The 26,945-nt window shown below is 48.1% G+C and overlaps 1 protein-coding gene across 2 annotated transcripts in view; it reads left to right on the top strand.

Annotated features, from left to right (window-relative positions):
* PIAS4 (protein inhibitor of activated STAT 4) overlaps nucleotides 1-26,945 on the top strand; it is a 63,395-nt gene that overhangs the window by 9,595 nt on the left and 26,855 nt on the right. For both annotated transcript variants that reach the window (XM_048497237.1, XM_048497238.1), the window contains exons 2-4: nucleotides 4,629-5,082; nucleotides 22,831-22,915; nucleotides 25,478-25,519. In XM_048497237.1, the coding sequence (XP_048353194.1) occupies nucleotides 4,629-5,082; nucleotides 22,831-22,915; nucleotides 25,478-25,519 (581 nt within the window). The remainder of the gene's footprint in view (nucleotides 1-4,628; nucleotides 5,083-22,830; nucleotides 22,916-25,477; nucleotides 25,520-26,945) is intronic.

Genomic DNA, 26,945 nt, shown 5'->3' with positions numbered 1-26,945 from the left:
CTGGTGAACTCTGGTGTGTCTCCCAAAAAGTTGTGGTGTGTCATCTTTGATGTGTGTGTCATAGGTTTTCCATCACTGACCTAGACACTCACTATTTGTAGAACTCCGGGAAACTGAGTGAGAGGTTTACAGTTTAAAATGAACCTAGATCCCCAAAAATTTAGGAGGCTGTGTGTATCCCCTTAGTAGGGGAGAAAAGGGCTTATCGCAGTCGGAAAGATGGGATGAAACTGTTTTAAACAAATGAAATTAGCCTGCTTTGTCACATCAGCTCTTGGCTTTGGGGCTTGTAAGTGCAGGTTGGAGGTTTCCCCCAATAATTGGAGAGGAAAATATGGACAAGTTTATGTCCACTGTCAAATCAGGGGTTCAAAGAAATGGATGCACTGGCATAGCTGAATTTTATTGTAGGAGTGAAAAACAGTGCACCCTCTTTCTCAGTCCCCCACTTAAAGTTAAAACTCCCTTCCCCCCCCCCCCCCATCAGTCAGTGACATTGATGTTGGAATCTCTGAGAGTATAACAGAGTATAACAGTGATGCAGAACTTGGGCTGTCTTCTGTCTAAGTAACAGAAGGAGGCCACATTGAATGTCATTTTAAGGCAGAGAAATCTGAACAATTAAAATGATGAAAGGATTCAGTATAAATACATAAGCAGGCAATGCCAGAGCCAGGCAGGTGGGCCAGGAACCGTTATCAGGGTATGCCAAACAAAACAAAAGAAGTCTTCCCTTACCAGCAGAAGACACCGACAGAAGGAGGTAGATGAAACTCCCCAGAGAGAAAGTTCCAATGTTTGGCTTCCTTGACTGAGAAGGCCCTTTCTTGGGTTGCCACCTGTGTAGTCGCCCTGGTCTGGTTGGGATGTCTTCAGGTCAAGCATCTAGGATGCAGCCCGTTCCCACCCACCCCCAGACACCAACTAGGAATACCACCTACAGTGTAACACACATGAAGCTATCCTAACAATCACCAACTATCTTTTAAGAGTGCAATGTCAACATTAGCCGAAATAAACTCAAAAATACACACGTTGCACTCTGGCTGTGTCTAATCTTATATATTAATCTTATATATAATTTCTATGAGTCAGCGAAAGACAAACGGAAGGCAGAGATGGGAACGGGCAACTCTTAACAGAGAGCCAATATACCCATTAGAAGCCTCAAAGAACTGATGGAAGTTGTTTGAACATACTGGCATACTGAGGAAGACGCACGAAAAACGTTCCATACACGCGAGACGTTTCTATGTAGAACCTACAGAATTGATACATGGACTATATGAAACTGAAGTTTTGTTTCTGAATAGAGAATTGAATGGACTAAGTGATTATTTATGTTTAGTTATAAGAGTTGGAAGACTTATGCTGTATTTTTAAGAACCTTGTCAGAGAAATAAGGAAATGTAAATACAAACAGAAGCGTTGAGTTGTTCAGTTATATATAAGATTAATATATAAGATTAGACACAGCCAGCGTACAACGTGTGTATTTTTGAGTTTATTTGGACACACATGAAGCTGCCATATCATACTTCTTGGTCCATCAGAGTTGGTCCTATCTACTCAGACCGGCCGCAGCATTCCAGATTCTTGGCCCAAGGTCTTCCACGTCACCTACAAGGGGTTTACTCCTAATTGGAGACGCCAGGAATTGAGCTTGGAGTCTTTTGCCTGCCTAGCAGGTGCTCTACCACTGAGCCACTGCGGGGCCCCGTTGACTGTCCTGGGAAATCTGGGAATTGCAGTTCAGTCTGACTTCCCGCAGTCTTCTGTTAGAGCTGCCCATCCAACTTCTTAATCCAATGTGAGTTTGCTGTGAGAAGTAGGAAAAGCTCGCCAGCTCTTTGGAGAAGGCTGTGGACTTTTGACAGCGAGCTCTGAAACTGTGGGAGAATAAATCGTGTGGAGGGTTTTTTTTTTGCTGTGATTGTGACTGATCTGTCTAGCTCAGGGGTTCTGCAACCTGTGGCTCTCCCGATGTTCGTGGACTACAAATCCCATCAGCCCCTGCCAGCATGGCCAATGGGCTGTGCTGTCAGGGGATGATGGGAATTGTAGTCCACGAACATCGGGAGAGCCACAGGTTGCAGACCCCTGGTCTAGCTTGTTGACTGTGGGGTGTTTTAAGGGAGCCTCTCCCTCTCCAGAGAGCATCTGTTTCCCAAAAGGAGGTGGCATCCACAATTTCTTGCATGAAAATGGGGAGGGGTGGGTGGTGCCAAACTGCACCCTCACTTGGTACCTGCAGGAACCTCTGCCTGACTCTCTTGTTGTTCTCCAGAGCTGTCCAGCCGGCGCCCACGGAATGGTTCCCCAAGGCCAGAAACTTATTTAGTTAAGAAGAGGCAGAACTGGAAACATTCCAAATGAAACGTGGCCTGATTAGACTGGAGGGTTGTCTGGAAGGAGGAAGATTCCTCACCCGCAACAAAGCCGCGTTGGCCTGCCTGGAAAGGCCTCTCTTGTGCCTTGTGATGTGGCATCACTCGTGGGAAATGGAGCCAGACTGGAGTAGCAGACATGCCCAGCGGCACTTGATGGCCAGCAGGGCGGATTTGATTTAAATCGCTAATTTGAATCATGAGTTAAATCACCAGTCAGTAAGACTGGATTTCAATCGTGGTTTTCTACGTAAAGATTCGTTTGTGCTTGAATATAGTCATATAGGACCAGCAGTGGCGTAGGAGGTTGAGAGCTCGTGTATCTAATCTGGAGGAACCGGGTTTGATTCCCAGCTCTGCCGCCTGAGCTGTGGAGGCTTATCTGGGGAATTCAGATTAGCCTGTACACTCCCACACACGCCAGCTGGGTGACCTTGGGCTAGTCACAGCTTCTCGGAGCTCTCTCAGCCCCACCTACTTCACAGGGTGTTTGTTGTGAGGGGGGAAGGGCAAGGAGATTGTCAGCCCCTTTGAGTCTCCTGCAGGAGAGAAAGGGGGGATATAAATCCAAACTGCTCCTGCTCTTCTTCTTCTCCTCCTTCTCCTTCTCCTTCTCCTCCTTCTCCTTCTTCTTCTTCTTCTTCTTCTTCTTCTTCTTCTTCTTCTTCTCCTTCTCCTTCTCCTTCTCCTTCTCCTTCTCCTTCTCCTTCTCCTTCTCCTTCTCCTTCTTCTTCTTCTTCAAATTTACAACCAGATGAAGACTTCATTTTTAGAGTAATAACTTTTCAGTTTCAACAAAAAAATATAACCTCTCCTTCACCGGAATAAGCTTTGTGCTTCTGAGAATCACCAAGCAGCTGAAAACGTTAAATTTCTAGGAACCCTACAGCCTGAGATTTGTAGAACCTTGATTTGGAAGGCATAATATTACTTAGGCATTTTCTAGGAGTCTCTCTCTGTTCACATAAGACGTGTCAGTTTTCTCCTCTTGCTATAGGCCAGGGGAGCATATTGCACCTTACTTTTGAGGGTTCGATTCTCCCTTCTCCCTGCACCTGCCCAGCAGCATTTTGGAAAGCACCATAATTGGCTTCAGGAAGGGAAACCAAGAACACTGCCCTCTGAGTGTCACTGTGCTTGAAAAATTAAGAATCTAGCTAACTTTTTCCTACCTTATTTTAAACATCATACATAATGCGTACAAGACAATGTCTACTTTTAAAAAATGTTTTAACTGTGTTACAATTTACTGACCTGTGAGCTGCTAATGAACGTTTAGTTGGGATGCTGGGATCATTTTTATAATTTACATACGGACCTCAACATTAAGGGGAAATGGGGCAGGAATGTTGGTGCGTGTGAAATTTTTCCACTTAGTTAGAACCAGGTGTTTTGAGAGAGGGAGTTCATTTTATTCAGATAGATGTTTTATCCTGTTAAATATCATTTTTTAACTGGTTGCTGTGGGCTTTCTGGGCTGTGTGGCCATGGTCTGGCAGATTTGGTTCCTAACGTGTAACACACTTCTCTCGGTGATACACCTCTGAAGATGCCAGCCACAGATGCAGGCGAAACGTTAGGAACAAGATCCACCAGACCACGGCCACGCAGCCCGGAAAGCCCACAATTACCAGTTGAATCCGGCTGTGAAAGCCTTCGACAACACACTGCTTTTTAACGTTTTCACCCCAGCACGTTGATTTGCAGTCGAGCATCCAGTGTGTAAGGTGGAAAATTTAGACTCCTGGCTTCACAAATCTCCCTGTTCTGTCACTGGGCAATGAGTTACTTGCAGGAGTTCACCCTTAAGAAGAAGAAGAAGAAGAGTTTGGATTTATATCCCCCCTTTCTCTCCTGTAGGAGACTCAAAGGGGCTGACAATCTCCTTGCCCTTCCCCCCTCACAACAAACACCCTGTGAGGTAGGTGGGGCTGAGAGAGCTCCGAGAAGCTGTGACTAGCCCAAGGTCACCCAGCTGGCGTGTGTGGGAGTGTACAGGCTAATCTGAATTCCCCAGATAAGCCTCCGCAGCTCAGGCGGCAGAGCTGGGAATCAAACCTGGTTCCTCCAGATTAGATACACGAGCTCTTAACCTCCTACGCCACTGCTGCTCCACTGTTAACACTGCTTAGAAATATATTTGCAGTCTAAGTCATGGCTGGGTTTTAATCCACTGGCGGAACAATGTGTTGTTGTTTTTTTTGACTCCTGGTTATTTTGCTCTATTTCTCTCTTCTCCAGAATATGGTCATGAGCTTCCGAGTCTCAGACCTCCAGATGTTGCTGGGATCTGTGGGCCGGAGTAAGAGCGGCCTCAAGCACGAACTGGTCACGCGGGCCTTGCAGCTGGTCCAGTTTGACTGTAGCCCGGAACTGTTCAAGAAGATCAAGGAGATCTACGAGGCTCGCCACTCTATCATCACCGACCCGGGCCAGCCGGCCCAACAGCATCCGCAGCCGCCCCCGACGCATCGACCTCCCCCCGAAGCCCTCTCCCTGCATTCTTCCTATGACCGCAGCAGCGCGGTTCCACGGACTGCCCTTTCCACCCCCAGCATTGACTATCCTTCCCTCTACGGGAAATACTTAAACGGACTCGGACGGTTACCTCTCAAGTCCATGAAGCCCGAGGTCCAGCTGGTTAAGCTTCCCTTCTACAACGTCTTGGATGAGCTTCTGAAGCCGACGGAGCTGGGTGAGTCGCACGCGCACGTGTGCTTTACGCATGCAGCTGCTGGTCTCGGATCCGGGTGTTGCACTGTCCTAGGCTAGCAGTGGGCTGTTGGTTGTTAGGAACAGCTTCCGCAGAGCTCCCTCCAGGTGTGTTGGGGAAAGGAGCAGGGCCTCTCTTACTGCCCGGCGGGCAAAGTGGGGGTCTGGCTTGGAGAAGGAGAAGAAGAGGAGGTTGGATTTATATCCCCCCCTTTCTCTCCTGCATGGAAACACCCACACCCGCTTGTGCCGTCTCCCACCTCTCTGGCACTGCTCCTCGTGGTGGGGGAAGTCACTCCAGTGAGTTGGGTGGAACTGGCCCCTCCACCCCGCTTTTCAGCCTCAACAAAGCAGCAGGTGTCAAAAACAAATCAGCACTGAATTGTAATCAATAATCCGCTAAGACCAGCAGTGAAGTCAAAAGACAGCAATCAGGTAAAAAACACACACACACACACCCCCAATTAAAATCAACACACTGTCAGTAAACCCCAGAATTAAGGTAACAAATATAGGGAAAGTTATGAAACAATAAAAGAAGAGGAAGAAGAGTTTGGATTTATACCCCACCTTTCTCTCCTGTAAGGAGTCTCAAAGGGGTTTACAGTCTTCTTTCCTTCCCCCCCCCCCCCAACAAGCACCCTGTGAGGTGGGTGCGGCTGAGAGAGTTCCGAAGAACTGTGACTAGCCCAAGGTCACCCAGCAGGAATGTAGGAGTGCAGAAACGCAGCTGGTTCACCAGATAAGCCTCCGCCACTCGGGTGGAGGAGTGGGAATCAAACCCAGTTCTCCAGATTAGAATCCACCTCCCCTTAACCACTACACCACGCTGAACCTTGACTTATCTAGTACTCGGCTATTTTTCTCTGAGCTGGTTTCAAAGAAAACTGGGAGGGGGGGATAACCATCCTGGTCTATAGTAGAACAGATTAGTTTGAGTCTAGAGCCACCTTAGAGACTAACAAGATTTTGGGGGTTTGAACTTTCACGGGTCAAAGGTCCCTTATAGCCTGACAATCATGTTGGTCGCTAAGATGCTATTCGTCTCAAATCTGGCTTTTTCTGAGATGCATACCTTTTGGAATCAAGGAAGTTATCACTTCCTCCCTGTAGGTTTGTGGGGGGGAGGGGGTCGTGATTACCCACCACCTAGGAAGCCCTTTAGGGCATTAAGGACATTAGTGTGGCAGGCTGCCACGGTAGAACATCTGTGGCCAGCTTTGATTGTTGTCAGAATCATAGAATCATAGAGTTGGAAGAGCCCACAAGGGCCATCAAGTCCAACCCCCTGCAATGCACACAATCCAAGCACTCCCGACATATGCTGATCCAGCCTTTGTTTAAAAACCTCCAAAGATGGAGACTCCACCACTCTCCGAGACAGTGAATTCCACTGTCGAACAGCCCTGACGGTCAGGAAGTTCTTCCTAATGTTTAGGTTGAATCTCTTTTCCTGCACCTTGAATCCATGACTCCGTGTCCTAGTTTCTAGCAGAAAACAAGCTTTCTCCCTCTTCTACATGACATCCCTTCAAATATTTAAACATGGCTATCATGTCCCCCCTCAACCTTCACTTCTCCAGACTAAACATCCCCAGGCTCCCTAAGCCTCTCTTCGCAGGGCAGTGGTGGCGAACCTTTGGCACTCCAGATGTTATGGACTACAATTCCCATCAGCCCCTGCCAGCACGGCCAATTGGCCGTGTAAGAGGAATTCTCTACCACCTGACAGGAAAAGAAAGATTTTTAGCTATCTATGGTCGATTCCACACACTTGCGTTATAGAGCCCTAAGTTAGAAACTGTGTTAGACCTAAGTGCTCCACTTTAACCACTGGGATTGGCGTGGTTTTGTACCAGCTTAAGCCCTGTGTAATGGTCAAATTTCGACTCAGTTAGGAACTTCTACTACTTTCAGGGAACCAGCTTCGAACTCAGCTCGATTCCAGTAAGTCGCGGAATCTCTCTGGTGCCAGAATTCCCCATTCAGCCAATCACAGCTGAGTGTTTTCGGCAGCATGCATATAGCTGGCCAATCAAAAAACGCCACCTTCATCCCTACATTCCTGTAGCTGGCAGTTTTTTTTAAAGCGTGTGGGGATAGGCCGAACATGGCTGTAGAACAGCAATAATTGGAGCGAAGAAGCACAGGACGATTTCGCCCTCGAGATGGGATCAAAGCGCTGGTTGCAGTGAGGAGCAATAATGGCTTCGACAGGTTTATTTTATTTATTTATTTTTCAATTTTATAGCAAAGCCCGATCCCTTGGTTAGTACCCACTTGATAAAGAACTGGGTCAAACCTATTTTACTTTCGTGTCTTGAATCACTTCTAAGCTTGGATGGAGAGAGGTAGCAGAGATCATGATCAGCTGTTACAGAGAGGACTTGAATGAAGTCATGAGAACAGTATTCTGGGCAACAAGAGTACCCAAAGCACGGAAAGGGAAAGGCACAGGAAGTGCCCAATCTAGCTTTCCTGACTCTACTGCCCTCCTCAGCAGTCCTTTGCTAGTATTTATCAGCATTGCCCAGTCAGCAAAATTGATGCATCCTGTGCTTCCAACCACATACACAGATCATACCCTGTCTTCAATAATGCATAAAAAGCAGCAACCACATCACATCAGATCTGAGATCGTTTCTCAATAACTAGACCAAAAATTTACACAGCAGGCTATGAATATCTCACCCTGGGTGACAGACTTCGTCAACCCAGCCACCGTTGACTATCCTGCACAGACCTATTTGTGTGGAGAAGTGTTTCTCAGAAGGGTTCGTGTACTGCTTCTTGGCTTAGGTTGCATGTTAAGAAGACATTCAAGCAGATCTTAGGTCAGTGATGGCGAACGCGCAGGGAACCGAGTGCCCAAACTGCAACCCAAAACCCACTTATTTGTGCAAAGTGCCAACCGCGACAATTTAACCTGAATACTGAGGTTTTAGTATGAAAAGCGGTTGGCTCCGGTAGCGTTACTCAGGAGTCAGCTTGAAATTTGGTAGTCAGCTGGCTGCTTTGAAGCAACTGTGCAACGCTTCGAATGGGTGAATCATGACCCTAGGAGGGTTTACTCAGAAGCAAGCCCCATTGCCAGCAACCAAGCTTACTCCCAGGTAAAGGATCACGCTTTAGTTCTTCTCAGGAAAATCAGTGGGGTTTAACAGCACTTAACAGGGTTACCTACACTGCTTCCCCAAAACGAGGTCTTAGGTTTAGTGCTAATAATCTCCCTGAAATAATTGTACTATTATCACATGAGCTCTCTGCACACGTGCCCACAGAGAGGGCTCTGAGTGCCACCTCTGGCACCTGTGCCATAGGTTCGCCACCACCTGTGCCATAGGAGTGCCACCTCTGGCACCTGTGCCATAGGTTCGCCACCACTGGATGTTTTAGTTTAAACTATCACAGGCTAACTTCTTCAGCCGAGGGGTAACATTTCCCAGACAATTTTTTTTTGGGGGGGGGGGGTAAGAAAATCCTGTCAACAAACAGGGTTATCAATGTTGGGATTTTTGAAAAAAAATCCAACCTGAAACATACTTCATTTGCAAACTCGTCATTTGCAAATCATGAATTCAACTCCAATAAAAACCATTCCTGACCAATGGGAGTAGGGCCACACTGGATGATAGAAACGGCAATGAAAGTAAAGAACATAAGAACATAAGAACGAGCCAGCTGGATCAGACCGGAGTCCATCTAGTCCACACTCTGCTACTTTTCATGATGGCCCACCAGGTGCCTTTGAGACTCACAGGCAGGAGGTGAAAGCAATGGCCTTAGAACATAGAGAAAGAGCCTGGATCAGACCAGAGTCCATCTAGTCCAGCACTCTGCTGCTGCAGTGGCCCACCAGATTGCCTTTAAAGAATCCTGAGCAGGAGGGTGAAAGCAATGGCCTGCTGCTGCTGCTCCTGAGCACCTGGTCTGTTAAATTTGCAATCTCAGATCAAGGAGGATCCAAGATTGGTAGCCGTAGATGCGACTTCTCCTCCATAAATCTGTCCAAGAAGCCCCTTTTAAAAAGCTATCCGGTTAGTGGCCATCACCTCCTGTGGCGGCATATTCAAACACTAATCACCGTTCGCGTGAAGAAGTGTTTCCTTTTATTAGTCCTAATTCTTCCCCAGCATTTTCAATGAATGCTGGTTCTAGTATTGTGAGAAGAGAATTTCTCTCTGTCAACATTTTCTACCCCATGCATAATTTTATAGACTTCAATCATATCCCCCCTCAGACGTCTCCTCTCCAAACTAAAGAGTCCCAACGCTGCAGCCTCTCCTCATAAGGAAGGTGCTCCAATCCTTCAATCATCCTCGTTGCCCTTCTCTTGCTTTTCTACTGTCTCTTGATATCCTTTTTTGAGATCACGGCGACCAGAACGCTGGACACAATTACTCCAAGTAAATTAGCACCACTGCTTTATATAAGGGGCATGACAATCCTTGCAGTTTTATTATCGCTCCTTTCCTAATTATCCCCAACTAGAGTTTGCCTTTTTCACGTACCATGCATTGAGTTATTCCCATGTCAAATGGTCAGCTCTCTGAGAGGAAGAATGATTCAGCAGTGTCTCCTGAGAGGAAGTATGTCATGGGACTGCCTTTCCCAATATGTTCGAGGAGAGTGCTACATTCAGCCAAGAATAACCTACTGGTCGTCTTTTGGCCCTGCAATCTATGTGACTGTCTTCAACCAGAGAGAGACCTTTCTTTGACAGGGACTCAAGGCAAATTATGCATCGTGAGCCAGTACAATCACAAAAATGGGGCATTGAGTAGTCAATGCATTAGTTTTTTTAGAACTATGGAACCACTAGAAAGAACTTAAATGTTAGCCTTGAAGAAATATTTATTTAGAAAGTGTGTGACTATTGGTGCACAGCGTTATTATACACATAGGTCAACCCAAGTGTCTTTTCATTCATTCATTCATTCATTCATTCATTCATTCATTCATTCATTCATTCATTCATTCATTCATTAAATTTATAGGCCGCCTCATCCCCGAAGGGCTCGAGGCGGCTCACAACATGACTGTTTCCAGAACAGTAAATCAATATAACATAAAATCTAACTCATTAAAACTCAGCAGCAATTAATAACAATAAATACAGATTAAGCAACAAAGGTTGTGTCAAAACACACACGTAGGCGCCCGGTCAAAAGACCAAAGGAGAAGGGAGGAGAAGGCAGGGCCCAGGATGGAATCAGGGCCCCTCCAAGATGGAAAAAGGCAGCTTAGTTTCAGTTTCAGTGGGGGGGGGCGATGAACGTGGCAGCCTCCAAAGCCGATGGAATAGCTCTGTCCTACAGGCCCTGCGGAATTCACCGTCTTGATGGTAATTCACATAACCATGCAAAAACTGCTCTAGAACCTGGCTCAAGAGCTCAGCCTGCCGGTCTGTGGGGGCATATTAAGCTGAGGACAGGCCCTGTTGTACCCCCCAAAGTTTCAGGAAATGTTTCCAGAAGTGTGACACAAATCGGCTTCCTCTGAAATGATTTTCAGTGGCTCAGAATGCACTTGATAAATGTGCGCTACAAACATCCAAGCCAACTTATGGGCAGCGGGTAACCCTCTGCAGGGGATGAAATAGCCCTGCTTGGAAAACAAGTCCACCACAACCCAGATTACCAGTTTACCCTTGCTGGCAGGCAAATCAGTTATAAAATCCAGACTCTGATATTGATAATGGTAGTCTTTATCGAAGGTATATGCAAGGCAAGGCACCGTATTTTTCATAGCCAGGTCTGAGAAATGGGAAAAGTCAAAGGAAGATATGGTTTGAGCACCCCAGCCCCCACCCTTGCCAGCTGGTGGTAAAAGCGGGGAAGTTAGAACATTTACATCTAGTGAGGTGAGAGCCATTATCCGGTTGCCCGGCTCTACGGGGTGCAGGAATGCAGGGGCCGAGTTGAGCTGAGGGAATCTGAGAAGCGAGGCCAGTTAGCAATTAGGAATCAAACGGCTGCGAGCTAGATGATGCCAGCTCTGATGTGAATGGGATTTCGGTTGCCAGCCTCCCACCAGGAAGCAACAATTAAATGACACCAAATGCAGCGTTCAGAAGCTGAAACTGTGAAAGGGATTAAAATGGTTGATAGCAGCAGCTGTAAAAGCACTTTGGTGAGAAGTACTTAATCAGGACTCTTGACAGTATAGTTAGGGGGTGCTGTTTCCGGGCTGTATGGCTGTGTTCTAGCAGCATTCTCTCCTGACCTTTCACCTGCATCTGTGGCTGGCATCTTCAGAGGACCTGATAGTGGGAAAGCAAGTGGAGTATATATACCTGTTGGAGTGTCCAGGGTGGGGGAAAGAACCATTGTCTGTTAACAAGTAAAGGGTGCAATTAGCAAGTATAGTTATGTTTAGCCTGGAAACATTGCCTTCCAGAGGGCGGTGTTTCCTTCAGAGAAGGATTGCTGACAACAGTCAGTTGAAAGAGTGGAACTATGGAGGGAAAGAAGCAGCCAGAAAAGCTGAAGTTTTTTATTTTCTCCAGATAGTATGAAATGTTTCTAAATAAAGTTCCAAGGGAAAACAGACTGTGGAGGAAAGGCATTTAGCAAAGTGGCCGTCTTCTGGGTGAGCCATCAAATCTCCAGAAGTATGGCTTCTCACTAACAATGTGAGACTGAGGGGGGAAAAGCGGCTTTCTCAGTGACTGTGAAGAGGAGTGACTAGATTTTTTTCTCTTTGCCCTGAATTTGGGACAGCCGTTATAATTTCTACTCATATATTGTTCATTAAGATCCCCAGTCTGAACTTACTGTTCATTCTCCTCTCAATAAACAACATTAAACATCCTCAGGTTTTAAATTTGCTCTGCTGTGGCCATTAGCCTGGCCCTTTTAAGACTAAAAGGGTTACACCAGCATAGTGTAAGTACGTATATGCTTTCGTATAAGCGAATTTTTCAGCCCTGATTAAGGCTGGCTTCGGCAATTACGTGAGTCCTCATTCTATCAATCACAAGGAGGTTGGGAGTGGGACAACCTCCTGCCTCAGCGGGAAGCGCTTGTTTGCTGCCTCCCAGGGTGAAGGGGGGGGGGAATCTGAGGCACCCTGGCTGGGTGCCCTGGCTGGGCTCACTCAAACCCCCCAGGAGGCAGAGGGAGCTCCTTATTTGGGCAGTGACATCGGGAAGTCACTGCCCAAATAAAGGCTCCCTGCTGGCTAACTGGTTGACCAATCCCAACTAGCCCGGCAGTCAGAAGAGAGATCCTTATTTGGGCGGTAGCTCCCCTGATGTCACTGCCCAAATGGAAACTCCCTGCCTCCAGCTTCCCACCCTCAGCTTGTACCTGAGTCAATAAGTTTTCCCAGGTTTGGGCAGTAAAATTAGGTGCCTCGGCTTATACACGGGTCGGCTTATACACGAGTATATACAGTATTCATAGGACACATTAAGCAGTACAGAAATTACACATACAAAATCTTACTTACAATAAGTTAAACAAAGCAGTTTGGACCACAGCCTTTAACCATTTATCCAAGCAAGTTTGTAAAACCATTTTATGCAGTGCAACGCTATTACCTGTGCAGAAAAGCTCTCTTGAGTAGTTCATAGCACACCGAAGGCCAGGAGAATGGGGGTTTTCCTGACAATCTTGGGCAAACTATTTCACAAAGCAGGAAGTGCAATGGAGAAAGCATATGTATGGGCAATTACTGATTTTGCCCATTTGCAGGTTGGCATCCACAGAAGCCCTTGCTGACTTGAGCATACAATGCATTTCAGTAGCCTTGTCTAAGTGTCTCCATGGCATAGATCCAGATGGCCAGGTAAGCCATATCCATGTGCCAGGCCTGGCTTCTCCATTAATAAAGTTGGTTCCAGTACATCCCCAAGACTTGCAACTGAGTCCACAAGGGTCAGTCGAACTCCATCAAAAGTGGTTTCAAGGTTGATCCTCCCTTGGCATATTAGCATAACTAAGTTTTACCTGGGTTTGGCCACAGTGATTCCCCAAGTAACTTACATCAAAAAACAAAAGAAGACTTTATTAAAGAAATTCAAAAAAGATATATAGCAGTGGTGGCGAACCTTTGGCACTCCAGATGTTATGGGCTACAATTCCCATCAGCCCCTGCCAGCACGGCCAATTAGCCATGCTGGCAGGGGCTGATGGGAATTAACGAACATCTGGAGATATAGAACCACTATGAATATAGGAGTGTTAATGGAGTTTTCGGTTGTAAGGCCATGTTCCAGTGGTATTTTCTCCTGATGTTTCACCTGCATCTGTGGCTGGCATCTTCAGAGGAGTCTCTGAAGATGCCAGCCTGATCTGAAGCAATCTCTACTAAGGTATAACTTTGAAAATGTCCTGTTTTGCATGCCAATAAAGGCTTGTTGTTGTTGTACTAGAACATGGTCGTACAACCCAGAAAACCCACAACACCCTAGTGATTCCGGCCATGAAAGCCTTCAACAAAAGTCATATAGTTCAGTGGCAGTGAAATACACAAAAATAACAGATCTGGCTAGCTGTCTTACTTACTGGAGTTGTAACACAGCACTGTTGGTTCTCAAAAGCAAAGAGTTCCAGAGAATAATCCAAATGTCTTTTGGCAGTGAAGAGGAGAAGAAAGAATGGGCTAAAGAGATAAGGAGTTTTCTCTCTAACTCCACTTATAGAAAAACAAGAGTCACAACCTTCTGACCTCCTCAACCAATCACTGGGCAGAGTTCATGGTACTTTCCACAGTGAGAATGAGTTCCCTTTCCCATAACAGATTCACAGCTGATAAATAACCTTGAAGAGTAACTGCCAGAATAGGAGGATGACCAACATCTGCAGGGAAACAGAGAACAGTGAACTCCCCTAGAACTAGCTGGAAATTTCCTGTAAGATGGCTTGTCTCTTGACAAGTGGAAACCGCAATGTCCTTCAAGGCCTCCTCCTTCCCAATCAGCATTACCTTTGTCTTTTCATGGTTTCGTTTGTCCACTTTTAACCCCGTCAGGCAGTCAGAGATTCAGGACCTCTACTGCATCACCAGAAGATTAGGATAAGGATATGCACAGGTGAGTGTCATCAGCATACTGATGACGGCCAAACCCCAATGATGACGGCCAAACCCCTACAAATGATTTGCCCTTAGGGGTTCATGTTAGGTCTCAGAGCCTTAAGCCAATAAACAGACTCTGTGGTATTGATCAGTAGCGTTTATTGATGAGGCATCGAAGTATCGAACCTTGGCAAAACCAGTTCTGACAAACCTGGCATTTGCCATCCCCTTTATCCCCACTGCAAGCCCCCCCCCCTCCTGCTTTCCCAAGAGGTTGTGGAAAACAGACTCTGGAGCTAGGCACCCCAAGGTTGGCAGAAGATAGTAGGAAAAAGCCACATGGCTTCCTGTCCCATGAAATAACGGATGTAATTCTTTTTTCTCATGGGACCAGGGTGTCAGGGGAAGCCTAGTAATCTACAAAGCATGTGAAGCCATAAAGTAAAGATCAAGGAAAGAATGCTCTAGATCAGTGATTCCCAAAGTGGGCGTTACTGCCCCCTGGTGGGTGCTGCAGCGATCCAGGGGGGCGGTGATGGCCACAGGTAGAAACATTAATACATATATCTTTCTGTTTAATTGCTATTAAAATTTTAAAAAAAATAATTTCCAGAGGGTGCAATATTTTTTCTGGAAAGGGGGCGGTAGGCCAAATAAGTTTAGGAACCACTGCTCTAGATGGTAGTGGTTACATGTAGCAGGCTGGTTATATATATCTTTAGCAACATTGATTTGTTGTTTTAAGCAGTTACATTGGGTTAGGAACGTATCTCAATCTCATAGATACCCTTAGATATGCAAGAATCACATAGATACCCTTAGATATGCAAGAATGTAAAATTAAAGCCAAAAGAGATAATGGGGAGAAAAACAGACTTGGTTGATATTTCAACCAAAATCCTGGTACGGGGCAGAGGTATGACATAAAGAGTATGCCCAAATAAGGAAAGCAAAGGTGAGCTACGGGAGGGAGGAAAGATTAAGAGCATGACAGGCCGTCTATATGTCTTCACAGCCCAACCAATGAATAATGTTGGAAGAGTTGCTTGGGAGGGTCTAATGGAAAAGGTATAAGTCATGTTTACAAACAATAGAGCTCTGAGACTCCTCCCTGAAACTCACAGGAGATCTCCCGATGCTGCAGCCTCGAATAATAAAATTTTGAAACTGAGGGCGTTTTCCCACTTACCTTCTGCTGCGCGCTACTGTAGCCAAATGGCCTTGGTTCCACAACTCCCCACTACAGGGACGGCGACAACGCGGCAACCCGGCTGCTACTGTTAAGCCCCTCAGCCGCCGTCATTCCGCAAGCTCTTCAAAAGCGGTGCCACGATGACCCGCCGCGCTCGCGTGGGGAAGCCGGTAGCGCTGCAAATGGCATGCGCTGAGAGTAGTGCATGGCATAGGGGGCTCATGGTAAGTGGGGAAACGGTCTGAGAAATCTTAATGGAACTGGTTTATTTAAACCTGCTATGTGCTTATCAAAGGGATTTCAGTACAAAAGATGAGCAGTAGTGGCTTGCGGTTGCCTTTCTCTTGCTAGCAGCCCCGTTCTTCCTTGGTGGTCTCCCATCCATGGCTGGCCATTCTCAGTTTCCAAGCTCTGTCAAGGGCTATCCTGGCCCTACACCATTTTGCAACTTCTCCTTCACACAAATTGTCCTTTCACTGTCCTAATAGTGAAGCTGGAAACAACGCAGAATCTACAAAGCACAGATTTACACAAGACTTGCCAGTAACCCCTAGTGCCAGTGCGAAGATGAAAGCTAGATGAATAAAAGCCCAAAACCGCTAGTCACTCTTCTCATAGGTCCAGTACAACCTGTTTTTAAATCATGACTCATCACCCTGTTCTGTCACTCGGAGATCAATCAGTCCAGTCACATGATCTGAACCTCTGCCTGTTTGGTGTCCTCTTTGTTCTCCCTTGTCTGTTCATCTGTCATCTGCCTTTAGAAGCAATATCGAAAAGGAAGTGCCCATGCTCTGGAAGGTTTCCCCCTCCACTTATTGCCCCACAATGCAAATGGACCGTGCTGAGAACAGTGTGGAAACAGCGCAGCTGTTTTGCAATCGAGCTAACCGGAAAGGTGCAGTTTTTAGCAGACATTTCTATTTGCAGAAGGCTTCCCTGATGGACTTTCCCCCACGAATGTCCCAGCCCTTCAGAACCCAGCAAACCAGAACGAGACTGGATTAAAGTTGTCTGATCTGTTTAGAAGGTCCTGGAAACCAGTTTTTCTATAACCGAGGTCAGGATCTAGACTCTGTTCTTCAGGCTTCAAACAATGGTGATTCGTTATTTCTGCTGAATGTAGCCCTGCCTCTTCTTCAAGAGTTTCAGGGTACTTCTTGAAAGACCTTGACCAGACGCCGGGAATAACAACTCCATCAGAGGTGGGATCCAGTGAGTTCTCACAGGTTCCGAGAATAGGTTACTAATTATTTGTATTATTGCCAGAGGGGTTACTAATTGGTGATTTTGCCACATGATTTTTGCCTTAGTTATGCCCCTCCTCTCAGCAGTAGTCGCCAGGGCAAACAGTCTAGCGAGGTGCACGTAATGGCAGCCTCGCCTTTGTGCAGTGGATTTCCGTAAAGACTGGTGCAGCTTGCATCTTTGCCACAGCCGCCCAGGAATGCCCCACCCGGAATGCCTGGCCATGCCCCGATGGAGTACCCTGCCAGCCCGGTGATTGCTACACCGCGGTTTGAATCCACCACCATGGGAACCTGTTACTAGGTACTGGATCCACCACTGAACTCCATCCCATGGTTTTTCTCTCCTTTCTTTAAGTCACTGCCTCTATGCATGGGAATCCTTCCAATTATTGCAGCTAAAGAAATCATCTAACCTTTTTCAGCCTGTGAGCACATGTGGAATTCTGATGTGGTATAGTCATGTGGTAACAAAATATCAAATACACCAGGTGCGGGCATTATTATTATTAACCTGGAGAACAAGAATAAAAACACTATGCCCACTGGCCACAAGTACAATGGAGGATTAAAGTGCAGGTGCAAATTTAATTGAGTGTCTGGTGCTTTCATATAAACATTAAAGACATACCGCGACAAAATCAACACTGACACAAGTTGAATTTATTAGCTGCTTGAGAAACTGGTGGCAATTAACAAACAAGGAATAAGGTTGCATTTAGGCACAAACGGGATGTCTCCCGATCCTTAAAGAATGAATAGCAAAATATACTCTGTTTTGAATATAAGCCATCCCGTGAAAATAAAAGGCGTAGTAGAGAGGTTTTGCTGAAATTAATGAAATATAAGGCATCCCCAAAAAAGTAAGGCGTAGCAAAGTTTTTGTTTTGGAAGCATGCCCAAAAGACAGAACACCAGAGCATGCAGCTGTGGGCGGAAAAATAAGACATCCCTGAAAATAAGACGCAAAGCATCTTTGGGGCAAAATTAATATAAGGCGCTGTCTTATTTTGGGGAAAACGGTAGCACTGGATTAATGAGTTGGAAATCATCTATTACTCCTGCACAAAGCTTGTAAGACTCAGATAGCTTGCATCTTGAGTCATGAATCATAAATAAATTGTCCACCCCATAGCACTGTATGGGTCCAGAGTGCTGGCCGTAATAAAGCAGCTGATGGCGACTCCGCAGCCATGGAAAGGCACATGATTCACTGGACACTGGGTGTATCCATCCTCAATGACATCACCAACTCATGGTCCAATAACAATTTGACATCAGCCGTCGAGGACAAAATGACGAACCCTGCACTGGTTCGGCCATGTCTGACGAGCAGCCCCAGACACTCTCACCAGCATTGCCTATCACATCGAGGTTACTTTGGCCCAGTGACCCGCTTTGACGAAAGCCAAAACAATGATGGCCAAAGATACCATCAATGTCGCGGATCTGAAAGTTCACGGGCCTGCAACCAGACAATGCGCTTCGATCGAGAGAAGTGGCGTTTAAAATCTGAGCAACAGACCCTGCATTGGTGAGACAACGCTAGGAAGAAAAGTCTTGGGTCATAAATAGCCTGCTATAAAATTGTTTTCATGGGTCCAACCAGAGAACACAGTCCAGCGGTTTTGAAAATAGCTTTTTTAATTGTGAAGACTTCTTCAGTGGTGAACTGTAACTCCTGCTTACAGCGTGTGAGGTAGCATTCCTGTTTTACTCCTGCACTACCACTGCGCAGTCTATTACTGAATTAACAGGTTAACTTCAGTAACACAGTGCTGTAGATCCTTTTTAAGCTGTTTGGGGCGCTCCTTGCTGTAGAAAGGTATAAACCTAACTTTCTTCTTCTTCCTCTTTCCTCCATGAATTAGTCTAACCCAGAGGTGGGATCAACAGATTCTCACAGGTTCGAGAGTAGGTTACTAATTATTTGTGTATGCGAGGGGTTACCAATTGGTGGTTTTGCCGATTTTTTTGCCTTAGTTGCGCCTCCTCTGCTCCTTAACATTATACGCCAGAACTTGAAGCAGTCTAGCAGGAGGTGCACCCGGTGTATGGCAGCCTGCACCGTGCATTAGTTTTGGCCAAAGGACGCCACAGTGGCTGCGTCCTTGCCACAGCCCTGCCCGGCAATTCCCCACCCGGAATGCCCGGCCACACCCCGTCGTGCCCCTCCCAGTCCCAGCAGCTCGCCACTGTTTGAATCCACCACCATGGGAACCTGTTACTAAAATTTTGGATCCACCACTGGTCTAACCTTTTAGAGATATCTATGATTGGGGGCCCTCACTATCTCCTCACAGTGAGTAGATTACACAGTTTAATTACTCTGAGCAGAAATATCTTCTTTCCCAAGCCTTATTCCTGAGCCCTCAGGGAGGAGCAGTTTAAAATGGAATGAAATAAATATTTACTGGAACAATTTCATAGGTTGCTCCTGAATTCCAATATTATAGGAGAAAAAAGAAACTTTTCACGGCCAATTGGCCATGCTGGCAGGGGCTGATGGGAATTGTAGTCCGTAACAACTGGAGTGACCAAGGTTCGCCACCACTGCTTTAGTGTGTAGATTTAGCCCTTCCTGTCAGATCGTTCTGTAATGCTTTGCTCTGATGTTTCCGGGGACCACAGGAAGGGCGGCCCTTTGAGGCATTAAAAGGGGTGCCAGAAGAGCCAGTGTTCAGAACCGGCTTCTTCTAGGGCAGTGGTTTTCAACCTGGGGGTCAGGACCCCTTTGGGGGTCGAACGACCCTTTCTCAGGGGTCGCCCAAGACTCTGTGCCTCAGTGTTCTCCATCTGCAAAATGGACAAATGTTAGGGTTGGGGGGTCACCACAACACGAGGAGCTGTATTAAAGGACCGCGGCATTAGGGAGGCTGAGAACCACTGATCTAGGGCCGTGGTGGCGAACCTTTGGCACTCCAGATGTTATGGACTACAATCTCCATCAGCCACTGCCAGAATGGCCAATTGGCCATGCTGACAGGGGCTTTTGGGAATTGTAGTCCATAACATCTGGAGTGCCAAAGGTTCGCCATCACAGCTCTAGGGAAAGGGTCTGCAACATGCGGCTCCAGAACCGCATGCGGCTCTTTCTGCCTTATACGGCGGCTCCGCCTAGCCTGGAGGTTGGAGGGTAGTGTGGGCGTGTCCCTCCAGCCCTCCAGAGCAGCGCTGGAAGGAAAGGTGAGTGGAGGGGCCGAACCGGAGGCACCGCCGCTCCGGCTCGGTAAATCTTCATGTCCCTGTACCATTAACTCTTTCACCGCCACTTCCCTGGGCCGTTCTGAGCTCTCCTGTTCTCTTAAGTTCTCTTAAGGAGCAGCAGTGGCGTAGTGGCTAAGAGCAGGTGCATTCTGATCTGGAGGAACCGGGTTTGATCCCCAGCTCTGCCGCTTGAGTTGTGGAGGCTTATCTGGGGAATTCAGGTTAGCCTGTGCACTCCCACACACGCCAGCTGGGTGACCTTGGACTAGTCACAGTTCTTCTGAGCTCTCTCAGCCCCACCTACCTCATAGGATGTTTGTTGTGAGGGGGGAAGGGCAAGGAGATTGTAAGCCCCTTTGAGTCTCCTGCAGGAGAGAAAGGGGGGATATAAATCCAAACTGCTCCTGCTCTTCTGCCTCTTCTGCTTCTTCTGCTTCTTCTTCTGCTTCTTCTGCTTCTTCTTCTGCTTCTTCTGCTTCTTCTTCTTCTTCTTCTGCGCAATGCCATGCATTCAAATATTGATAGAGCTCTGAGGTCTTCAATCCATTGACTGACCAGAGGTGGGCTGCAAAAAATAAAGAGTTTGGATTTATACCCGCCCTTCTCTCTTACAAGGAGACTCAAAGGGGCTTACAAACTCCTTTCCCTTCCCCCCTCATAACAAAGGGGGGAAGGGCTGAGAGAGCTCAGAAGAACTGTGACTCGCCCAAGGTCACCCAGCTGGCGTGTGTGGGAGTGCACAGGCTAATCTGAATTCCCCAGATAAGCCTCCACAGCTCAAGCGGCAGAGCGGGGAAATCAAACCCGGTTCTCCAGATTTGAGTGCGCCTGCTCTTAACCACTGCGCCACACTGAGAGAGCCCTGCAGTGGACTAGGTGAATTTGTTTGCCTTTGAGGCTGGAGAACTGAGACAGACACATTAAGTTTGGGTGCTGTGTGGTTTCCGGGCTGTATGGCCGTGTTCTAGCAGCATTCTCTCCTGACGTTTCGCCTGCATCTGTGGCTGGCATCTTCAGAGGATCTGATGTAGGAAAGGAAAGCAAGTGGAGTATATATACTGTGAGGTCAATAGGTGAGGCCATCTGAATAGAAGTAGCCTGGAGTGTGAGTAACAATGTAGTCTGTAGCATGTGAGTCACAATGAAGATAGCAAGGTCAATAGGTTACTTCTATGCTCATGCTACAGACTTCATTGCTACTCACACTCCAGGCTACTTCTATTCAGATGACCTCACCTTTTGACCTCACAGTATATATACTCCACTCGCTTTCCATTCCTACCATCAGATCCTTTGAAGATGCCAGCCACAGATGCAGGCGAAACGTCAGGAGAGAATGCTGCTAGAACACGGCCATACAGCCCGGAAACCACACAGCACCTAAGTGATTCCGGCTGTGAAAGCCTTCGACAATACATTAGACACATTAAGCATCCCCAGTGGCAGATGACTTGAAGGAGAACCGTTCTTAGCTGATGTTGGGGTAGGAATGGACCCTCCCCCCCAAGTAGGACCCACTCATGAAATGTGTCTGTCTTATAGGTGCTGCGGGACTCCTGATGGTGGCTTTGCTATCTATAACTGATGGGTGTGCAAAAGTGAAAGTCTAGTTGGCTGCCAGTGCAGAGAACCACAGTGACACAGCAGCCAAGGGCATCTTAGAAGGGATCATTCCGACAGTCGGGTGGGTGTGAGAAGAATGCTGTTCATGCCCTTACACACGCACGCACGCACGCACTCACACGCACAGAACTTTTGAGCAGCAGTGCCATCGTGGTGAAGAGCAGGTGCATTCTAATCTGGAGAATTCCCCGCTCAGCCACTTGAGCTGTGGAGGCTTATCTGGGGAACTAGATTAGCCTGTGCACTCCAACACATGCCAGCTGGGTGACCTTGGGCAAGTCCAGAGGCGTAGCTGGGCCATGCTGTGCCCGGTGCGCACTCTGCGTTTTCCACCCCTCCAGGTTCCCGTCCGATGCAATGCGTAACCCCCCCCGCCCCCGGTAGCTCTGGGCGAGTCACAGCTCTTCGGAGCTCTCTTGGCCCCACCCACCTCACAGGGTGTTTGTTGAGGGGGGGCGGAGGAGAAGGGAAAGGAGGTTGTAAACCCCTTTGAGTCTCCTTACAGGAGAGAAAGGTGGGGTATAAATCCAAACTCTTCTTCTTTTATTGTTTTATAACTTCCCCTATATTTGTTACCTTAATTCTGGGTTTTACTGACGGTGTGTTGATTTTATTTGGGTGTGTGTGTGTGTGTTTTTTTACCTGATTGCTGTCTTCTGACTTCACTGCTGCTCTTGACGGATTGTTGATTATGATTCAGTGCTGATTTGTTTTTGACACCTGCTGCTTTAGGCTGTGTTGAGGCCGAAAAGCGGGGTGGAGGGGGCCAGTTCCACCCAACTCACTGGAGCGACTTCCCCCACCACGAGGAGCAGTGCCAGAGCGGTGGGAGACGGCACAAGCGGGTGTTTCCAAAACCAAGTGCATGTGTAGTAAGCCACGCTGGACCAGGCCACGGGGCCTTTCAGCTCCCATTTCCCTTTTGTGACCCCACCGTCTACTTCCGGCAGCAGGATTCCACTCTGAGCCAGCATGCTGTAGGGGTTAAGAGCAGGGGCACTCTGATCTGGAGAACCAGGATTGATTCTCCGCTCTGCCACTTGAGCTGTGGAGGCTTATCTGGGGAACTAGATTAGCCTGTGCGCTCCCACATTTGGGTGACCTTGGGCTAGTCACAGTTCTTCGGAGCTCTCTCAGCCCCACCTCCCTTACATGGGAGGAGGGAAAGGAGATTGGAAGCCCCTTTGAGTCTCCTTATAGGAGAGAAAAGGGGGGGTATAAATCCAACTCTGTGTTTTAGACCAGCCCCGTGGAGGGTGGAAGGAAACCCAAAGGCCCTCAAGGAAAGGCACTGGCTAGCTGGCCCTCTTGCTCTGCGGCAGCATGAGTTGCAACCCGCCTCTCTTGCATAGAGCTCGAGTGGGTTTCTCTGCTGTTCCTTGCCTCCTCAAGGCTATCCACCTGTTTTACCCTCTCTCTCTTTCTGCTTCCCTGTTTCTAGTCCCACAGAATAACGAGAAGCTTCAGGAAAGTCCGTGCGTCTTTGCATTGACACCGAGACAAGTGGATCTGATCCGAAATTCCAGGTACTTGGTCGGGGTTCCCTGTCCCTCCGGGGCTCCCCTGTTCCTTCCCAGTTCCCAGAGGAAAGCCCCCCCCCCCCCCCGTGTTGTATGGTGTGTTTGCCCTGCAGGGCTAGTTTGTCTCTCCCCCAGTAGGGGAGGCCTGTGGCATTTCCTGGTCCTGTTGCCATGATATTGGGGAGGGGGGTGTTTCCATGCTGACAGTTGATCACCCTCCATTTTGTACCAATGGGAATTGTAGTCCACAAACATCTGGGTGGCCAGCGCTAGACACCCCCCCACCCCCGTGCTGCAGAGCAGAGCGAGGGGGAACTCCGCCTGAGGCGCATGCGTGTCCTGCACCCCTGCCTCAGCGCCCCCACCCCAGAACACCACGCCCTTGCCACACACCCCAGAATGCCCCATCAATGCCCCCATGCTAAGCAAGAGGGGAAGGTACACACAAAAGTGAAAATGAAGAAAACTTGGACCAACAGGCTACAATGAAGACTTCAAAAAATTAGTTCTCCCACTGGAGTAGCAACTTACTTTGAAGCAACCAAAATAAATTTATAATTTTACAAACAGTAACCAAATGTTTTGGAAAAAATTGTTTTCATTCTCCCATTGGACATTTCGAGAGGCATAAGAACAAACCAGTTGCAGAGCGTTGTCCTCCCTGATTGTAACCATTATTGTATTTTGAAAAACCCTGACCTGCCTTTAACAGCCGTGAAGTTTAACGAGGCCAGTTGGTTAATTATCTAGAATCTGGCTAGCTGTTATATTTACGTTGAGATTACATTGCCGTGCCGTTCTAACGTATGTTTATATATATATTACTCCAATGGGAGAATGAAAACAATTTTTCCAAAACGTTTGGTTACTATGTATTGTCGAAGGCTTTCACGGCCGGAATCACTTGGGTTTCCGGGCTGTATGGCCGTGTTCTAGCAGTTTCAACTGATGGGTGCTGGGGCCTTCTTTTTGTTGAAGATGTGAACATGGATCGATGTGTCATGCGGGTTTGCACTGGATGTGTTTTGCTGTATTGGTTTGTTAAGTAGCTATTGTGTTTTTTTTAATATGCCAATAAAGGCTTTCTGTCTGTCTGTTTCTAAACTGGGTGCCAATCATCGTCAGGAGAGAATGCTGCTAGAACACGGCCATGCAGCCCGGAAACCACACAGCACTCACGTTTGGTTACTGTTTGTAAAATTATAATTTTATTTTGGTTGCTTAAAAGTAAATTGCTACTCCAGTGGGAGAACTAATTTTTTGAAGTCTTCGTTGTAGCCTGTTGGAACAAGTTTTCTTCATTTTCACCATCAATGCCCCCGCCACACCAGGCGCCCGGGACGTCGTGCCCCGCCCAGCCCCATTGGCGCTACGCCTCTGCCCTGCTGTACAGCATCAAAGTCGGAAAAGTGAGGCTGGAGTTTCAACTGATGGGTGCCACTCACTGTTTGAGCCAGCCGGGCTGCCTTTTCGGGCCTTGGTTCTGTGGTCCCTGAAATAAGACAAAGGTTGATTTGAATGAGATAATGTATGAACTCACCACCCAGACAAACAGTTGGTGACCTCCAGCCTCAGTTCTCTGATTGCAAATGGATGTCAGCAGCCCCCTTTGCAGAGTTAGAAAGAGGGTGAACAAGACTCAGAAAAGGTGTAGCCTTCCACTCATTAAGGGGCGTTCTCATTTCAACTGGTCGTTGTGGGCTTTCCGGGCTGTGCGGCCGTGGTCTGGTAGATCACAAAGCATAAGCATAAGCATTTTTATTGTCGTTGTGCACGCACAACGAAATTTACAGCAGCATTCCTCGATGCACACAATTTCAGACTCATACATCATACTCATACAATTTCAGACTCATACATCATACTCATACAATTTCAGACTCATACCCCATCCTCACTTCCCCCTTCCTCCACCCATCCCTACACAGCCCCGAACACATCAACACGAAGCCGCTGAGTTTAGCATAGCCACAGCTCTAGAGTAGAAGCTGTCTCTAAGCCTCTTTGTCCTAGATTTGATAGTCCTGTATCGTCTACCAGATGGTAACAGTTCAAAAAGAGTTTGCTGGATGAGACGGGTCCCTCAGAATATTTTGGGCTTTCTTTAGGCTTCGGAAATTATAGAGTTCTTCCAAGGAGGGGAGAGGGCAGCCGATAATCCTTTGTGCAGTAGTGATCACCCTTTGGAGCGCCTTCCTATCTGCCACTGTGCAACTGGAGAACCATACACAGATGCAGTAGGTTAAGACACTCTCTATAGCACAGCGGTAAAAGGACACCAGGAGTTTTCCATCCAGTTGTTGCTTCCTTAAAAGTCTCAGATAGTATAGTCTTTGCTGGGCCTTCTTAACCACCGGCGGCAGTCTGTACGCCCCAGGTAAAGCCCAGAAAGCCCACAACGACCAGATGAGTCCGGCCGTGAAAGTCTTTGACAGTGCATTCTTATTTCAAGTTTGCTTTTAAAAACCCAGCCATTGGCCTCCCGTGTAGTTTGTGGTTAGCATTTCTCTTCCTTCTGCATGACCTGGATGCTTATCTGTGTTGCGTGTGTTTTTCCCCATTTGGCAGGGAGTTGCAGCCAGGTGTGAAGTCGGTCCAGGTTGTCCTCAGGTAAGCGCCAGCGCTGGGGCGTTAATTAAAACCCTTGAGTCGGGGCACGTGGGCGGGAGGGAGATTAGCAGAGCTGAGGCGGTGACGCGGGAAGTAATCCTCAGCTGACGGGCACAAATCCTCCTGGGTGCTGGGCCCCAAGCTCCGGTGCGAAGGCCCTTCTTCTTTCCTGTAGCGCGGAGTGACTGGGCACCGGGAATACTGAGCAGGCAGCGCTGCAGGGCTTGGGGCGCAGTTGAAGGGGACCGCGCCGTTCTCCTTCTCATCGCCCGCGAAGCTTTTCAGCAGTCCTGCCTCCCTGCCTCAGCTTCTGGATTTTCATCGGGTGTCACACAGAGAGGCGAAAACCTTCATTCAAACAAAATCGAGGACTCAGGTTCTCCGGATGCAAATTCTGCCCCGGAGCGAAACTGGGGCAGGCTCGGAAGCCCAAGAAGGCTTGGACCCCGCACGCCTTAACACAGCAGCCCTTGTGGTCTCCGAAGCACGACAGTTTGGTTTTGTTCTGCCGACTGATCGGCCGTTAGCCTTTGCACCAGTGGCATACCACACATGGGGACATGAGGTGTCCCGGGTCCCCAGGCACCCTCCCCACATGACAAAACGGCGTGTGCCTGAGCCGCCTGCCACCAACCCCCCTTCCCCCCGCACTCCCTGCAGGCCGGCTCCTGCAATCCCCAGGGCCTGCCCTGCAGGGAGGGCGGGGGAGCTGCCCTGCCCTGCAGGGAGGGTGGGGGAGCTGCCCTGCCCTGCAGGGAGGGCGGGGGGCTTGGTGGTGGGTAGCCCAGGAGCCGGCCTGCTGCTGCAGTGCCAGTCTGAGCCCTGCCCTCCTCTGCCCTCCCTGCTGGCTCCCGTAAGTGGGGCAGGGGGGAGGGGCAGGGAGGTGGTCATGCCCCGGAGCGCAGTTTAGCCCCGGTATTGCGGTGGATTGTCCTACCCTCTTTCATACACCAGAGGCAGTGAAGTCACAGGACTAGGGCTGGCAGAACACAAATGCAGAACGTCACACAATCAGGGGAGGGGCCACGGCTGATGGTTCGAGCATCTCCTTGGTGTAGAAACATTCAGTCCCCGGCACCTACAATTAAGGAGCAGGTACTAGGCGGCGTGCCAGACCTCCACCTGAGACTCTGGTGAACTTCTGCCTGTCTCGGGGACCAAGAGTGTCTGATTCAGTACAAAGCGGCTTCATGTATTCGTACGCTCACCTTTTCTGCAGTCTCTCAGCCTAACCCAGGGGTCTGCCACCTGCGGCTCTCCAGATGTCCGTGGACTACAAATCCCATCAGCCAATTGGCCGTGCTGGCAGGGGCTGATGGGATTTTGTAGTCCATGAACATCTGGAGAGCCGCAGGTGGCAGACCCCTGGCCGAACCTATTTCACAGGATTGTTTGGGTAACACCGAATGGGGTTGTGCCTCCTGAA

This window comes from Sphaerodactylus townsendi, linkage group LG05 (assembly GCF_021028975.2).
Source record: "Sphaerodactylus townsendi isolate TG3544 linkage group LG05, MPM_Stown_v2.3, whole genome shotgun sequence".
NCBI lineage: Eukaryota > Metazoa > Chordata > Lepidosauria > Squamata > Sphaerodactylidae > Sphaerodactylus > Sphaerodactylus townsendi.
The sequence above is the reverse complement of the archived record's forward strand: the minus strand, read 5'-3'. Positions and strand labels throughout refer to the sequence as shown.